The sequence below is a fragment of the Rousettus aegyptiacus genome, unplaced genomic scaffold (genome assembly GCF_014176215.1).
Source record: "Rousettus aegyptiacus isolate mRouAeg1 unplaced genomic scaffold, mRouAeg1.p scaffold_m13_p_2, whole genome shotgun sequence".
Lineage (NCBI taxonomy): Eukaryota > Metazoa > Chordata > Mammalia > Chiroptera > Pteropodidae > Rousettus > Rousettus aegyptiacus.
Window position 1 is genome coordinate 21,701,288 of NW_023416295.1, and position 17,989 is coordinate 21,719,276.

Consider the following 17,989-nt stretch of genomic DNA (forward strand, 5'->3'; position numbering starts at 1 on the left):
TGTGGGTCTCGAAATACAAGCCCCAGCGCGCCGTACTCCCTAGCCTGCAGGTGGCATTCACGTCCTTCCACCACGGAAAGCCGTAGCCGAATACAGGGGGCGCTGCACCCCCTTTCCCAGCCCAGAGCGCAGGGAAAGCTGGACCGTGGATTCCCCCGCTAGGTTCTGAAACACGCCAGTTGACCCTTTTCCCCGCCCACCTCAGAGGGGTCGGCGCGCGGTGATTGGCTGCGTGGTGGGGGCGGGGCTCCAGGAGATGGGCTGAGGGGGCCGGGCCGGGAGGGGACAAAAGCCGGGAAGAGGAAAACCCTGCTCTGCGAGTGTGGGTCAGTGTTCTTCTGCGGAGGAGGTGTTGAACTGCTAGGGCCCAGCTGAGATTGTCGGTTTGCACGCTTGTGAGTTTAAGCGTGTGTGGCTGTGGTGACGCCCAGCGCTTCGCCAGCGTACCTTCCCCTGCAGGTAACTGCAGGTTGTGAGGGCGGCCCCCGCCCTGGACTTCGGAGGAGGCTCTGAGTCTACCAATGGCTGGAACAGGAAAAAGGAAGAAAGCTCAGATTTTGGGTGTGAAGGAAGGAACTTACAGGGGAGTTCTGGTCGCAAGGAAGGGGGAAAAAAATCCGGGTATTGCATGTGAGATAGGGAAATGGGGAGGAAGAGGGTGCTAATGCCTGAGTGTATAGAAAGCTCGCTCTTGGTCACGGGAGGGTGAAACTGGGCGGTAAAAAGTTGCATACAGTGACAAATAGAAACCCAGGTCTGCACGCAGAAAGAAAAATTGAGCGGTGGAAAGTTGCAAGAGCGCTTGGAAGACTTAAGTCTTGGGTTTAGAGGCAAGAAAACGTGCGGCCATGGGGAGCTGACTGCAAAGAAAAGTGGAAGCCGAGGACTTGGGCGTGTGCCGCGAACTTAGGCAGCAGGGTGGATGCGTCAGCCTAGGGGTCGAGAAGGGGGTAGGGCTCCAGTTCCGTCTGAGGGGTGTTTGGTAGACCACCCTGTTGCAATCAGGACCGAGTTGAGGGTGCAGGAGACAACGCCGCCACCGCCTGGCTCTCGAATTATGGGGGAGGCGTTCCCTAGCCGACTCGTGGTCCCTGGGGTTTAAAGGTACGGCGCGGGAGAGGGAAGGGGCAGGCTGGACACCTGGAAGGAGGAACCGAGCCAGCTGCAGTTGCAGCCACAAGGATGCATACAGGCCAAGAGCCTGCTGGTCACAGGGTCACCTAAGGACGTGCAAATCCCTAGAGCAGCTAACGGATGACGAACCCAGGACGCGTCCACCGACACACCTCCCGTGCGTTACCGGTGCCCTGTAACCTTTAGTCGGAAGGTGCCTGTGGATCTAAAACTGCCCTTTGCCCTTCTCGGAACACTCTACACTGTATTTTAAACCAGATAAACGGGCTGTCTCAATCCTGACGGAGGGATTTGTTGTCTTTCTAATCCCTGTTTTGTTTTGTTTTTTAGCAGATAAACTGCACTCAGCTGAGTACAAGATTGAGAGAAGTTGATTAGAAATTGACTCTAAAGGTAAGAATTGGCAGTTTCTCCTTTTCTTTGATTGTATTTTCTTTGATTTGACAGGACTGCGTTTAACTGGTCTTGGAAATCTTAAAGGTTGGCGGAAGCACTGCAAGGGAACCAGTCAGAAATATTTCCAACAATAAATTGCAACTGCTTCCTTGTTTCTCTCAGTTCAATGTCTTCTCTGCAAGAGGCAGTTTTTGCCCAGAAAGTATCATAGTTCATGAAAGTAGTTTTTTTAAAAAATGGCTAAAAATTTGGGGTTGATGAAAATAATATTAAACAGGATGAGCAGCTCTTTTTTCTTAAACTACTTTGTATTAGTCCAGGATTATTTTCTGGAAATGCACACGTGTGTCAGGAATGCAACTGCTTTCAGACTAGATGAAGTGCCCTGTTGGACAAGTCCTTCCTTCTGAAGTTGGAGTTTGGGTGGAGATAGAAAATCTGGGGGATGGAGAGGAGTGAGCAAGGGTAGAAAAGTGAATCCAATGGGTCCTAAAGCCCATCTCATGAAATTCAAATCTAAAAGAAATAAAATAATGCCCTCCATTGTAGTAAGCCGGAATCTACAATAAAGTTTTCATTGTTTAAAGAGTGGTAAATTTCTAGCTAAGTAATGTGAGGGAAACCTGAAATGTTTCAGTTATGTATTATGGGATATAAAAAGATTACTACACAAAACATTTACTTCAACTGAGAAGGAAATAATGAACTAAAAATACTGTCTCTCAATATTGAAATTTCAAGTATGATATATGATCTTCTATTAATTGTGTTTGCCATCAGGGAAAAATAACCAAGCCATAACTCTTACATAATACTATATAGGAATATGGCCATGGAAATGTAGTATTAAGACGAAGATAAATCTGCTGCCTTTTTAAAATCTTGTTTTGTTTTAAATACAAGGACAGATGTGACAGTGGGATCAGCATGACTGAATCATATACTTTAAACTGTACCATAAATTATACTTGAAATTACAAATGGGAAGTAATTAATTCATCCACACCAGTTCCTTTCCTTTATTCTAGCTGAGTTCTAGATGGTTCCCCAGTAATGACCTAGAGAACTTCCTAAACACTAATAAGCAGGATTCTAGAATTGCAAATTTGGGAAATGAAAATGAGCCTGGGGTAAGAAATATATCCTGACTTCACAAGGAACTGAGGCTTACAGTCTACTGCTCTGTTACATTTTTTATTTGAAGGCCAAATTACTTTAACTAGGTCAGTTCTTCTGACGTTACCAGTTCTCAGCTCTAACTTAAGGAGATAAAAGCAATTTGCAGTTATGTTGCTGGGGGGAAAGTTGTGTTTCCATTTGAACATCGAGAAAGCCTTGGCTTCCTCTGCCTGTCAGGGGACAAGCATAGGACATGGATTTCCTTTAAGCCTCCTAGTTTTGCTTCTTCCAAAGAGTGCACCACCGCCCTTGCTGGGAATCAGATGGATTTGTATTTGCAACGCCCCCCCTTGCCCCCACTGCTTTCTTCAAAATGACATCTCTTCTTGGAACAGTTCTGTATCCCTACGCTACACACAAGCAGCTTATCTTTTTGCCATTGAACAGCCAGAACAGCACAGGAGCTGGGATACCAAGGAAGAGGACCAGGACTTGCTTGGGTCCTGAGCAGTAGCCCTTCTATATATAGATTTCTCTCATTGAGAAATCACTTTTGTATTTAGCTCAACATCCCCTCTATCCATTGTTGTCTCTGGAAATCATAGTTCCACCAGGAAGTCATCTTTCACTCTTAGACTTTACATTCTTTAAACATGGGTTATAAGAACTTACTGAATATCCTCAAGGGTAGTTATTGTAACCAAAACAGCCTCTTAAAAGAGGGGCAATATTAGCACTCATTTTTCTGCTCATCTTGAGGGCCCAGTAAACTGAGGAGTTGGGTAGAAGTGTTCAAGTATGCATGATATTGTGGAAATAATCTTACTTTATAAGACAAACTAACAGGCAAAACTAATGATTACATTATTAAAGGCATGTTACAGGGTCAGGTTCCCCACACTCTAGCCTTCTAGCCGGGTGGCCTTGTGTGTTACAGGAAGCGACACCCAGGTGGAGGGCTGCAAGGAGGGAGGAATTTCCAAACCAGTGGTCTTACAGGTCGTTTGTTTGCAGAACCCGTAACTTTGGACCTTGGCGTTATCAGCACCATTACAGGATTCTTGAACAGAGAGAGACAGGACACCTAGGCTATAAGCAGGGAGCAGCACTTATTGATTCCGGCACCTTCTCAGTGGATTCCTATCCAAAGGCTGAGCTCCAATTGTAACATAACAAGCAGTTCTACACATAGCTACATAGACAAGGAAGCTACAGAGATAAGGAAGAACATTAGTTGGTTGGCAAGCTATGAATCAACAGTTGTCAGCTGGAGAGTCCTCGAGGTGGGGGGAGGTAGCTATGGGGAAACATATAAGCTTGAGAGCACTGGGCAGAATGAGGGGAGAGAGCAGTTTTGACTGGCTGAGTCAGTCATTTCTGCAGGCCCTTTTCTTTCTATTTTTTCAGATGCCTCCTTTCCTCTCTCATGGGAAAGTCATTTTTCTTTTATCAAAGTTAAATAGGAAAATAATTTCATTTTTTGGGGTTGTTGTGAGAGAGGGCTGACTCATGAAGCAAGTAACACAATGCCTTATAGAGGAATGTGTTCGTTTCTAATGATAAATATCATTATTGTTAGCTTTTTATGCAGTCACGCTATTATGAATTGCTCTTTTAGTAGTCACCAAATAGTATTTTTTTTAATACTAATGAAGTAAATGATATGTGTCTTATCTCGTTTTTATTTCTAAAGGTTTATTGAAGTCAAAATGTCTCAAAAAATCCGTGGTGGTTCTGTGGTAGAGATGCAAGGAGATGAAATGACACGAATCATTTGGGAATTGATTAAAGAAAAACTCATTTTTCCCTATGTGGAATTGGACCTGCACAGGTAAATGAATTATAGTTATGTGCAGCTTAACAACAGGGATACATTCTGAGAAGTATGTAATTAAGTGATTTTTTCATTATGCAAACATCACAGAGTGTACCTACAAAACCTGGATGGTATAGTTTACTATATACCTAGTCTATGGTATATAGCCTATTGCTCTGTAGAGGAAGAAAAATAATTTTTCCCCTACCCATCTGGGTTCTTGGCTAAGACATCCATATAATAAAAGGACTAACAGGAGAGAAAAAAAAAGTTTAATAATATATAAACCTCCTGTATACATGGGAGTGATCCAGAAAAACTGAGTAACTCTCCAAAGTGGCTGAAGCCATCACCTTAAATATTTTGTTGAAGACAGAGGATGTTGGGGGTGGGGGCGGTCCGCAATGGCGGTTACCAGGAAAAGCATTAACCAAAGTAACCAAATGTAAGGTGGTTATGCAGATTTAAATCATGGTTTTCTGCATGTTAGAATTTCTAGAGATAAGTTCATTCCCCTTTTTCTGGTGAGGGGTCAGGGAGAAACTCTTACAAATTGAGGTTCTCCTTACAAATGTCTTTTATGATAGGGAAATGTCTTTTACAATACGTAACTTCTACTTGGTTTACAGAGCTTTTCCACATCTGCCATTTCTTAAAATTAACCAGCCTAAAATAATCTTTATGCCAGACATATTTTGGGTAACAAATTCTGTTACCCTGAAGCTCCTAGGCTACAAACCTGTACTGAATACCATAGGCAGTTATAACACAATGGCAGTATTTGTGTAATGAGTGGCACTACAACAGCTTAGAAGTCATTAGGTGATAGTTTTTCAGCTCCATTATAATCTTATGGGACCCCTGTTGTATACGTGGACACGGCTACGCCTCATGACAAACTCAGAAAGTATAATCTAAGTGATTTCAGAGTATGACTAGCTTTTTTTTTACATAGAAACAGCTAAATCTTGTGAATAAAACTCTTGAGGGAGAGTGCCTAAATACATGCAAATGCATCTTCTAATTTAATTTTAACATGGCTAGAGAAGCTGGACTTCTTGTTCAGAAGACAAGAAGTATGACGGAAACAAAATGGTTCTCAGGTCTCGCCAAACCTCTGTTTCCTGGGAAAGTTTTATTAGTAAGAAATCAGTGGCCAAGAGTAGCACAAGATATATATTCTGTGGAAGGGAAAATAATAGTAAAGGTACATCCTCTATTAAACAGCAAAGTAAATGTAGTTGACACAATTTTGTCCTTTCAAGCTCTATTTTTTATCTCTCTACTTAACTAGTAAATGGACCTTTCCTCCTCTTTATTGCTTGCCTTTTGCCGTTTCCATACAATTTTAGCATAGAAACAACCTTTGGAGTTATTTTATACAACCCTCATGTTTCAGAAGAAATTCATTTGTGCCCTGTATTTAAATGTATAGAGACAGGTATGAAAATCTCTGTGGATTTCTCTCATTTTTTTCCCTGTGTTTTTCGTAAACTTGCTCATGCTTTTTGAACATTTAAGTAGAGACAATTTTTACAAGGGTGAAATGGCTGAAGGCTGACATGGTAAATTTTTTAACACATTCAAGCCAAACTACTGGCAACTCTAAGTGTTTGCCTTGACCCAGAATTCTTCGTCAGACTCTGTCCTGAGAACCTGTTATATTTGCTTGGGTATAGACATTTAATTTACGTGGTGTCATTAGACACTCTTTTAAGTTATCCTAAGCCTAAGCTGTTGATAATGTCTATATCGCAACCGTGAGAAGGAACTAGGAAATGAAGCATAGGAAACATTAAGTGAGCTAAAGAAGTATTTTATAAGGACTCTCCTGTTTCAACTTTACATGGCAACAGGTGCATTTACAGAATTCTTGCCAATAGAATAGCTGAAAAGATAGTTTGAGCTTCTTTAGCCTAGAGCATGAGGAGTTTTAAAGGACAGCCCTTAGGCCTAGAAGGAAAAGAATCACTGGCTACAGACCAAAGAATTTTTGGAAACTCAAACAAATTTTAAATTGTTCTAAAATTGTTACGTGACTGGTTCCTTTTGAGAGGAGTGGAGCAATTTGTTTCTTTAGTTTTCTGCAGGCTGGACCAAGGTCCAGGCTATTTATTCATTCTTTTCTCTTAGAAACGTGAAGAAGAGAAGCTAAAAATTTTCTAATTTGCTGATACATTCTTCTGTTGAAAAATGATTCCTGTGACTCTGAAAACTGCTGACCACATTCCTTTTTTAAGCTAAGAGTAGACTTTATAGATTTTTAGCATTTCTTATGCCAGAAGAAAGAGAGTAGTGGCTTTACTATACTCGGGTAAATTACCTAAGGTCAAGGCAGTCTGGAATTCTTTTCATTTGGAAATACATCAAAATTGCTACCTTTACCTTTGCATCATGAGTTGGTATATGTAAGGAAAGATCTAAAATGAGAAATCTAGAGGCTACATGGTCCAGCAAGTTTTGAAAGTTGAAAGCTGAAAAACATTTTTAAAAAGTTAGAAAACAAAATAAATTGGCACATTTCTGTTTTGTTTTTCCTATTTTCAACAAACTATTTCGTACTTCAGATAAAGCTTTATAATCATTGTCTGTGCTCTGTGAATAACCAACATTCTTTTTAGCTCTGAATAACTTGAGGCTAAGTGTTGGTGTGTATTTAGCTCTAACTCTGGGGCATATAAAACTGTTGCTTGATTCCATTATTTATTCAGTAAACTGCAAGCTTGTTTCCGGACCAGAGACTTACCCACAAATTTGGGAAAGGTTCATATGAGTGACTGGCATTAATGCAGGTGTCATTAGCATTTTTGGCACTGACTGTCAGTCACATTGATAACTTCTACTACTTTAATTCAAAAATACAAAAATAATTGTTTAAACCCTCTGAGCCCTTTATTTTTAGAGCACAGTATTTACTAAGAAAAAAAATACAGTTGCGCTTAGGCTTGCATTTTTATGCTAATTGTATGGAAGGAAGTCTGCAGTGCTATTGTCACCCCTGTATGGTGAAAGCAGGCGAAGTTGCAGAATGCATTGGTGTCCATTCGGTTTCCTTCTAGACAGCTTCCTGCTGCAAGGAGCTATGGCCCAGAGGTCCAGCCTCTCAGTGCTTATTTTAGTTGGCAGCCATCTTCCGTGTCCGGGGTGCACAAATGCTGAAACTTGTCAGATTTAAGTGTATTTAGAGCCTTCATTCCGAGCTCTAAATGCCAGCTCTAAGGGCCAGCTCTGCATGCCAGCGCCATGCAGAGATAGAACGGAAGCACCCTCAATCACCTATCAGTTTGCCTGGACAGTCCCACTTATGAGTTTTCCCTCCCAGCTATGATTTAGGAATAGAGAATCGCGATGCCACCAATGACCAGGTCACCAAGGATGCTGCAGAAGCTGTAAAGAAGTACAGTGTTGGTGTCAAGTGCGCTACCATCACCCCGGATGAGAAGAGGGTGGAGGAGTTCAAGCTGAAACAAATGTGGAAGTCACCAAATGGCACCATTCGAAATATTCTGGGTGGCACTGTCTTCAGAGAAGCTATTATCTGCAAAAACATCCCCCGGCTTGTGAGTGGATGGGTAAAACCCATCATCATAGGTCGTCACGCTTATGGGGATCAGGTAAGTCATGTTAGCATAATTTTCTGTTCTTCTTTCATGGCCTTTGGGTGCCCAAAAGTTCTGATTTATATGTGTTTTATTCTTTTGGCATCTACTCCCATTAAACAAAGCAAACAACTGAGAAGTGAATATATGTATGTCTGTATGTTTACACATGTTTAGGTAGAAATACATGAGGAAAAACTTAGAGATAGGCACCCATCTCAACACAAATGATTTTTTTCAGACATATTTTTTCTGCCTTTATCTTTTAATTAGGTGTTAAACCATGTGATATGGACATTTTTGTATAGATAATTTCCTGTGATTGAACCAGAGCAGTTCTCAACCCTGGCTCTGGCTATAAAAGGATCCCTTTGAAGGTTCTTTGGTATTCGTTTTATTTTGCTTTTTAAAATAAGTTCTGTTGTTTTTGTGTTGATTCCAATGCTTGAGACCCACCCTCCACCAGTGAATCTGAATTCCAGGGGATTCAAGCATTCAAAGCTGCCCAAGTGATTCTAATAAATAGACAGGGTTGAAAAACACCAAAAATTATATTAAACATTGTTTCATACATAAAAGGAAAAACTGACTTGGTCGTTGAAAGCAGTCTTTTAACATTTCTTTCCGGCTGAGAAAAGAAGTATAGTTTCCGTACTTATGTACAAGTAGGCCAGTTGCCAAATTAAACAGAAAAGCTGACACCTAAACAAAATCAAAATTCCATGTTGACACTGAGGTTTCAGACTTTCATACAAAGCAGTGTATGTCTTAAAAGAGCCTTAAAAACAAGGGTCCCTAATTCTGAAATCCAGAGGCTTTGATGTGGCTGTCCTTAAAAACACTCTTGCCAGGGCAGACCATCCTGTGTTCCAAGGACAAGGTTGCTGGGTCAGTCCTTGAGGGACAGTCTGCCTTTGTTCTATCCTGTTGCTCGTACTGTCCCGTCTTCCTGGCCTTCGCAGTTGCCTCCCGGAAGCCCAGAAGAAGAGATGCAGGTGGGAGTGCTGCAGACTCACTAATCCCAGGAACACCACTCTGAGTTCCTATGAGTTCAGTGATATCATTTTTGTCCTTTGTCCTTTTTTGTTGGCATCAGTCACTTGGAAGAATGGTCATTCTATTTATTAAAGTCCAGACTGAAAATTCCAAACCTCGGATTGAGTCCTAATTCTTTAAATGTGCATAAACCTGTACAAAGCATTAATGGCGCTTTGGTATTTTGGTTTCTCCCTTTTGAGAAATAGGAATAAATTACCACCCATAGTAAAGGATTTTCTATGTCAGAAGTATTCTGCATAGAATAGATATTGCATCTTTACTAAATATCTGGCAGCTCTTTTACGAGCTGTCATTAGTGTTCTACACAAACAAATAGGTATGCCTGGCACCTTCTGGTACCTTGACTCTGAAAGCGTGTCTTTGTTAGGTTGGAAGCTTCCAAAAGGAAAATACTTTGTTAATTGTCTCTCCTCTCCATATCACTGCTCAGACAACTTTTCTGTGCTTGGTAGGCACCCAATAAAAACTGATTTTTAATGTGCATTATTAGTAACTAGATTCGAGGACTCTCTGGACCTCTTCGACTCCATTTTCAAAATAAAAGAAGGTTGAGCTATACTGCCTTGTATGTCTAGGTGTCTTCCAACTCTGTATTCTATGATTTATTGTCCTTCCTTATAATTCCTGTTAGAACATTTTTTTTTCCTTTATACTTTCTTCTCCTCTCTCCTCCACATAGTACAGAGCAACTGATTTTGTTGTTCCTGGTCCTGGAAAAGTAGAGATAACCTACACACCAAGTGATGGATCCCAAAAAAAGACGTACCTGGTTCATAACTTCGAAGGTATATAATTAAAGTTTATCATGATCATTTATTTACAAATCATTTAGACACATTATTTCTGGTTGTTTAAAGTTAGTTGTGCGGCTGCCCAAGAGTACAACCTGAATCTACAACATTTCTACAGAACCCAAAGTCTAACATAAAAAAGAATTGGCTTCCATGTGGCACGGATAAAGGCAAAAAAGGGATTTGCCATTTAATTGGAAATGCATACAAGCAAAGACAAATAGACAATTAGGCGTTTCTCTTAAAACACGAAAGAAATGTTGGCAGGAACCTGTTGTGCATGAATTATATACAAATTGAACATTAAAAGTCCCCAAATCCCCTGTCATGTAATCTACCTTTGTTCTGATAGAGTTTGTACTTGAATATGATTGTGTTATATAGTTACTGAAATTTTCTTCTTGCCTATCTCTTTATTCTGTGAAAGTGGAACTTTGTTTTTTTTTTTTTTTTTTTTTTTTTTTTTTTTTTTTTGCCTTTTCTTACCCACTGCCCTGCTGCTTCGAAGGTCCTTTATGGCCAATTCCACCCAAAAGTTGTTCACAAAATAGAGGGCCCTCTTTCTTCACTACCGAAGTTTTTGAAAGCGCTCATACAAAAAACTCAAAAGTTACCTAGCGTGTGTTTTCCTTGCCTCCTCTAAATAATGCCATTTTAATGGACCCTAATGCCGCTTGTTTCAGCACCTTTCACATTCTGAGCCCAAGTTGACCCTGGACACTGGCATGGATTTAAATTCTATCTTTCAATATTTAACAGAGTTCAACTAATAAGAGTAGTGAAACACCGATGATTACATGTAGCATCATGATGTCTACCAAGGGCAGTATGAACTTTCAGTATCCTCTGGGGACTTGTGAGAATTTTCATCCTCTAGCTGAGGCTTGAGTGTACACTTAAAATTTTAAAATACCTGTTTGAAATTTTAAAAGTATGAAAAGACAGTTTCAAAATTATTCACCCTTTCTTGAGCATATATCTGGTTCCTATCGGTAGTTTCTGGGGATTTCAGTATCTTCGTGTTTTTCTCATTCTTTTGCCCTGTCAGAACCAGTTAGAATGTCCTCATCTAGAACTGACTTCGCCTCAGGAACTCCTGGAATATTCAAGTTGGAAGCCCAGCTGGGACTTTTCGAAGCCCGGGGCTAAGACAGGGGAGCTGGGAATTGAGTGTTTTGATGTCAGGTGTCTTTAGACTTGTTACAACTATACTCCATTTACTTTTCTCCTTTTTCCTCTCATCTGTGTCGTCCCACCCACCTCCCACCGCAGAGGGTGGTGGTGTCGCCATGGGGATGTACAATCAAGATAAGTCAATCGAAGAATTCGCACACAGTTCTTTCCAGATGGCTCTGTCTAAGAGCTGGCCTTTGTATCTGAGCACCAAGAACACTATTCTGAAGAAATATGATGGACGTTTTAAAGACATCTTTCAGGAGATATATGACAAGTAACTACAATTCCTTTTTTTCCTTTTTCTTTTTTCTCTAGTAAGTTGGCATTTGTAGTTAGAATTTTCATCCTTATCCCTTTGATTCTGGGACAAATTGAGTGAAAGCCATCACTTTCCCTTAAAGACAAGGGCAAAACTTAGATTTAACAGAAATGAAACAATCATTCTAAATTGCTTTTCAAAGGTAAATGTGTTCTCAAGTAAGAGTACCACATTTATTTTTTTCAGAGGCAGATTGTTTAATGTTTGAATAAAGGTACCTTGTTAGTGATAGAAAGTTCTAATTTTTCAAGTATTTGAGTTTCTGAGTTGGGCCTATTTCTATTCTTTCTAAAGCCTGTTGTTATAATTTAAAAGTCTGCTTTGGTGTAGTCACTTGAACTGAAGTCTACATTTATAACAACTTTAGATTCAGCAGTATGTGAGCATACATTAAATTTTAAGATGGCATAACTCCCTTTTTAGGTGCAAGTGTTCTGTCCAGGACACACATTTTGGGTATCTTTCATGAGGTGTTTTAATTCCTCTTCCTACAGCACATCTATACTAAGCCCAGAAGCTGTCCTAGTTTCCTAACTGATATTAAGCAGTAGAACAGTCTTTTTTCCTCCTTAATACATACTTAAAGTAAGGTGAATCTCAGGAATCTGATCATTACCATATTGAAAATTATAAAAGTATTACTCAGGATACTACTATCTTACTTAATTCTCACATCTCTCCAGAGTGGGTGAAATCACCCGTTAGATGGGGAAATTGGGGCTTCACGGCTAGGAAATGATTGGGCAGGGTTGCGAGCCCATGTCTGTCAGATTCCCAAGTTTGTGCTGCTTCTGCTAAAAAGTGCTGCATCCAGCCTCACTCCTCCAGCCCCCGTTAGAACACCAGTGTCTTCCTTTTTTATCTTTCTTTTCTCTCTTGGTTCTTAGACAATACAAATCCCAATTTGAAGCCCAGAAGATCTGGTATGAGCATAGGCTCATCGACGACATGGTGGCCCAAGCTATGAAATCAGAGGGAGGCTTTATTTGGGCCTGCAAAAACTATGATGGTGATGTGCAGTCAGACTCCGTGGCCCAAGGTAAGCGCTGGAGAACCTAGTAGAGGTAGAGCTGGGCCTGTGGCGGGTTGGTCATGCCACAGTACTCTGGGTTAGGGAGGGGGATTCTGTAGCCTTTAGTTTCTAGAGTCATGAAATGTTAGTGCTGCAAGGCATTCTGGTCCATCTTCTTAGCTGACCGATGAGGAGATTAAGCTCTGACTGGGGAACTGACTGCACTCAAGTCAGCAGGTTCTTGGCTCCAGCCTTAGATATGTTAACATAGCTAGCTTATCTCTCAACCTTTTTCCCCACTTCAAGTTCCAGTACCTCCAACAATAGTCCAATTGCCTGATCTGAAATCACTTCCTTTCCTGGCCTTTATTTTCCCTGTGCTGAGAATGTAAAAAAGGGGGTTCTCTGTTAGAGCTCATTCATCTGGCAATACAATCTACTTATGCCCTTACTGCCATCACTGGAGGCTGTTCTGGGCTATGTAAAACACATATGTCCATGGCTTACCTTTAATCACAAAAGAATTGAACAAAAACGCCCAGGGCCGTTCACAGAATCAAAAACCAGAGGCTTCCTTTCTGGAGTAATCAACAGAACTCTTCTTTCTCCGATTTCCTCAGGACCAGGTTGTCCTTCAATTCCAGTTACCCATGGCAGCTATGTCAACCTGAAATTCCCGTAATGAATGTTTGCATTAACCTTAATTATGTTTGCTTTCCCCCAGGAAGTCCTACTTTTTCTTTTATGGAAAGTTAAGCATCTCCTATCAGCTTCAAAATCAGTAGATTAACCCAGTTGAAAAAATCTTCCATGTCATAAATAAGTTGCACAACTGTCTTAACTCTCTTCCTGTGTCTATAAATCCTCACAGTGCAGCAGAGGAAGGAGTTTTGCTTTGTGATGGCTCCATGGTGGATTAGGGAAAGTCCTTGTAATCAGAGCCCTTAGAAATGGACACAAATCATTCCATTGTTTCTGAATGTCCTCATGGCAACAAGAAGAGAGTATTTGATGAGTTATTTCTAATGTAAATGTTATGGAGATAGGAGTTCTGTAGTGTTGGATCGATTAAGACACTGATAAGATACCTGGAACCAAGGTTGTCTGGACAGTGCCAGTGGATAAATATGGCCTCAAGGCAGCTTAAACAGATTCAAAGGCAGCAGAGCTGTCCTTAGGTTTTTCTTTGTAGTGGCATGAACACCAAACATTTCATTCGTGTCTTCTGTTTTGACAGCAGTACCACCTGGTATCTCCTAACATTCACAGATAGACAGAGTCACCATGGAGACAGTCCACACTCCTCTAGTCAGAAACGATCTCGAGACTTTGCTAAAGCCTCAGACTGACACAATACTGTGAAAGGAGCTAATAACCCCACACAGAAATTTCTAACTACTCAATGATGAGTTTAAAATGCTTATTTACTTACTCTCAGACCAAAAGAAGTACTAGCCTGTCATAAATTTGCATTAACTCCACAGGTACTATTGGGAGGTAGCAAAAATGGAGAAAAGGGTTCTTTGAATTCAGGTATAAAAGAATGAATATAAGAAAAATCAATTGTATGGACTTAAAAGTTGTAATAGGGTTCTCTGAATAGGAAACCAGAGAAAAGAATTGGTTTGGTGGGGCCGTTACAGAGAGCAAGGGCAAGTGAGGCGTTCTTGGATCCATCCCATCCTGTCTGGAACCTGCCTTTTCTTAGAGTCCTAGTGAGCAACTTGATGGCAAGAGACAACTCATTAATTTTCATTTTTCTAAAACAGTAAAACATCTGTACACAAGAGCAACAGTAATATATTGAACTTTATTCTGTGGCAAATACTATTCAAAGAAATATGAATATACTTCACATATTTATTCACGAATATATGTGTATTCCTCTAATTCAATAACCCAATTAAGTAGACGTTTTTATTATTCTCACTTTATAGGTGAGAAAACTGAGTCACGGTAGCTAGGAAGTCACAGAACTAGAGTGGGTGCAGGCAGTCGCACCCTGAACCCTCCGCCATGGAGCGGGTGACTCTCACATCTATGAATGAGGGGAAAATGTGGCCTTTCCAGACTCTCTGGCTCCAAATATGAATTAGGGCCTGCTTTCTGAATGGCAGGAGGATTATCGATAACTGCATGTGCTCGCATTTATTTTGTTTACCAAGACCTGTGAAGATTAAGTCATTTGCTCTCATCTCTGAGAGACCCAGTGCTCTTCATGCAATTGAAGTCAATACTTCATGTTCTGCCACTTATAGGTTATGGCTCTCTTGGCATGATGACCAGCGTGCTGATTTGTCCAGATGGCAAGACAGTAGAAGCAGAGGCTGCCCATGGGACTGTAACACGCCACTACCGCATGTACCAGAAGGGACAGGAGACATCCACCAATCCTATTGGTAAGATAATGTTTACCGTCGCTTTGATTTTCATCCAAAGAGTGATCTCCAAAGGGACTCAGACATGTTCCATTGGCCACCTGATTCTCTGAGTGTAAAATCACCAAACAGCTGCTTTGTTCTACTCTTAAGAACTATTTTAATACATTTCTTGAAATATTCATAATATATGCCTTTCCATTTGGGAGGAGAATACATATTACAGAGGAGAATGTTTTCAACAAGCATTTTCCTTTTCCTCTGGTACAGTGAAATGTCACATATGGCTGATAATCTAAAGTCACAAAGATAGATCCTTCTAACCAGATTTCAAGGACAGCACATTAAAAAGAGATTATAGCCTGTAAGGAGGAGGAAAAACTAATATAGACTAGGGGAAAAGTTTTTAGTAAAATATTTCCAACTCTCCTAAAATTTAGAGCGCATGTGGATAGCATCTAATGAAGTCAGTTACCTAACTGAAAAAAGCTATTCTAGTTTAGGAACTGTGAAACATTTGGGAATATCTCTAGTCGGTATGACCGAAGTATGTTTTTTCTCTTTCAGCCTCCATTTTTGCGTGGACCAGAGGGTTAGCCCATAGAGCTAAGCTTGATAACAATAAGGAGCTTGGTTTTTTTGCAAAGTGTTTGGAGGAAGTCTGTATTGAGACCATCGAGGCTGGCTTCATGACCAAGGATTTGGCTGCTTGTATTAAAGGTTTACCCAAGTAAGTATAAGATACTGTGCCTGTGAGCTCTATGGTCAAATTATCACTTGTCCTCACTGGGCTCTAAACATCAGTGCTTTTTGGAATTACCTGAATTATTATTTTTTGTGTAGTTCAGGGCTCAGCAGATACAATCTATAAACTGTCAGGTAATAAACATTTCAGGCTTTGAAACTAGGCAACTATTAAACTTTGTCCCTCTGGCATGAAAGCAATCATAGATGATCCAGAAGCTAATGGGTATGGCAGCATTTCAATCAAACTATGTGCAGAACTAGGCTACAGCCCGGGTTGCGTCCATGGGCAACACTGTACTGTGCTGACCCCTGATCTAGCTGGGTCATTGGGTGACGAGGTTCCATTTAATTTAACAAGAAATTTATGTAAAAATAGAAACAAAGGGACCCCCTAAGGGTATTTTATTCCCACTCCCCCATTTTCTTAAATTTACAGATAAGAAAAGCAGCATAAGTATTAGAAAGCCGGTTGGTCATAGACCCTTCCTTAAATATCTGTAACCGGAAGTCAGACATTCAAGAGCCCATGTATTGCTCAGGATTTTTCGGAAAACATGATAACCTGAATCCCAGCTGAATTAGCTGCTAATTAGAGACTCTGCCCTCAAGATCAGAGTTGGTTACTGTGACTTGTCTCCAAAAACATCACTAAAGTTCAACACCAATCCCAGGTCCTAACCGTGTGTCCTCAGAAATCTCAGGGTCTGTATACTCCAATAGTGGAAATATAATCAATCACCACATCTTCCTTATCTTAAATTTCCAGTAAGAACTACAGCATTTGAAATGTTTTTATCAGTATGGTACATTGCACCCTATTTGAATTCTGTTATCAGTAGGATTATGTCAGCCAGGCTATTGTCATTTGTTTTTAAGAAAGATATTCATAGAAATAAGATCATTAAAACTTTTTTAAAGGACATGTAACAATTTGGGGGGATATGGATCAAAGCATGGCCAAACCTTGAGTAGGTTTTGTAATTTTTTTAAGAAGTGGGATGCTTTCAGTCTCCAAGCATTAGTCTAAACTGAAGCTTTATGATAGTTTTACCTCAAGGCTGATGACAACCTACTCTGAATGTGAGCGTGGTTGAGCTTCCACTGCAGGCCACCTGGGTCAGGCCTTTGAACCTTGAACATAGTCTGCAGCCGTAAATTTGTAGCTTGTTACCATTAATCAGTTTTCTTCTCGGAATAAATAGAATAATACTTTAACTAACATTTCTAAGACTCTTCCCCTGCCTGCTACCAGATCAGAGACAAACTAAATTGCCTCCTTTTCTTTTTCTTCCTCTATCAGTGTGAAACGTTGTGACTACTTGAATACGTTTGAGTTCATGGACAAACTCGGAGAAAACTTGAAGATAAAACTAGCTCAGGCCAAACTTTAAGGTCATTCCTTGGCTTTGGAGGACAAGTGTGTTTTGGTAATTAGGTCCACTGGTTTACATTTTTCTGTATAACACTCAAGGGTATGGGCAAAATCAATTTTGTAATTTGTTTAGAAGTCAGAGTTTATCTTTTCTATAAGTTTACAGCTTTTTCTTATACATACAGTTATGCCACCTCCATGAATGTGGCTGGGCATTTCTTAAAATTTTATTTTCTATTAGTAGCTTAGGAATTACGTTAGTGCTGATTTGTACTCACTGTCACTTTTTCTCATGTTCCAGTATAAATGACCAAAATGAAGAGTGCTCGAAAGGGTAAACTATAGCCATGGTATTAGTCCCTAAAACTGCATAAAGTAGAAATTCGCTCCCTTCCCCACTTCCCATGGCCTAGGGCTCTGGGCGGTTTTGCTGTAATAGGTGTTCCATCCTGTGAGGTAGAGCTGTACCTTAAAACTTGTCCATGAGTTGGAATGAAGAGCATGGTTGTAACTAAGACACAGCAGTCATTTACATAAAGAGCTTTGACTGAACGTTTTGAAAAGGCTAAAGATTTTTGAGGCCACTAAGAGTGTTTGGAATCCAGAATAAATACTTCTCAAGGGTTTGTCCTCTGCGTTTGTCTCCTCCTCCTGGCCCTGTGTGGCTTAAGTATTATGCTACCCTGAACAGCGTATTTCATCTAGGTGCAATAATACAAGCTGCACCATTTTGTACTCCTGCTGGCCTGTTTTTTTTTTTTTCTTATATAAATGTGACTTTTCAGAAATTTGTGTTAAACACTATTCTAGTCTGTTCTTCATCTTAACTATTAATTAAAGTTAAGTGCTAATGACTAATCCGAGTTTTTATTTATCAAGTGTACTTTAGTTGTCAGGCTAGGCCCTGCCCATAGGAATTTGATTTTAAAAAGTCTCTGCCCTCAAGGAGTTTACTGTGGGAAAAACGGGTAAGTAAACAGAAAGATTTGAATTCTACAGTGACAGAGAAAGAAGATCATAGAACAATAGGGGTAACTATAGAACATTAGGGAATCAAATCTATGCACGTGC

General features: G+C 40.3%; 1 protein-coding gene across 4 annotated transcripts; it reads left to right on the forward strand.

The window, feature by feature from the left end:
• The first annotated feature begins 271 nt into the window (after positions 1 to 271).
• Positions 272 to 17,776, forward strand: IDH1 (isocitrate dehydrogenase (NADP(+)) 1). Of its 4 annotated transcripts, none has more exons than XM_016135021.2 (10): positions 272 to 326; positions 1,465 to 1,527; positions 4,343 to 4,480; positions 7,788 to 8,079; positions 9,803 to 9,908; positions 11,187 to 11,364; positions 12,297 to 12,448; positions 14,680 to 14,820; positions 15,367 to 15,529; positions 16,847 to 17,773. In XM_016135021.2, the coding sequence occupies exons 3-10, from the start codon at positions 4,359 to 4,361 to the stop codon at positions 16,935 to 16,937; spliced, it is 1,245 nt and encodes a 414-aa protein (XP_015990507.2). In that variant the 5' UTR covers positions 272 to 326; positions 1,465 to 1,527; positions 4,343 to 4,358; the 3' UTR covers positions 16,938 to 17,773. The 4 variants fall into 4 exon arrangements, with proteins under 4 accessions (XP_015990507.2, XP_036092828.1, XP_015990506.2 ...); XM_036236935.1 differs by having other exon boundaries at positions 305 to 326; positions 1,468 to 1,527; XM_016135020.2 differs by having other exon boundaries at positions 319 to 459; positions 16,847 to 17,776.
• Positions 17,777 to 17,989: the final 213 nt, after the last annotated feature.

What these genes read in the sequence shown, in the direction of transcription:
- IDH1 (XM_016135021.2), top strand. Translation starts at nt 4,359, where the DNA reads ATGTCTCAAAAAATCCGTGGTGGTTCTGTGGTAGAGATGCAAGGAGAT. An exon ending in TTTCAGGAGATATATGACAA is followed by an intron (nt 11,365 to 12,296) that starts GTAACTACAATT and finishes CTTGGTTCTTAG; the next exon opens with ACAATACAAATCCCAATTTG. An exon ending in GTCAGACTCCGTGGCCCAAG is followed by an intron (nt 12,449 to 14,679) that starts GTAAGCGCTGGA and finishes TGCCACTTATAG; the next exon opens with GTTATGGCTCTCTTGGCATG.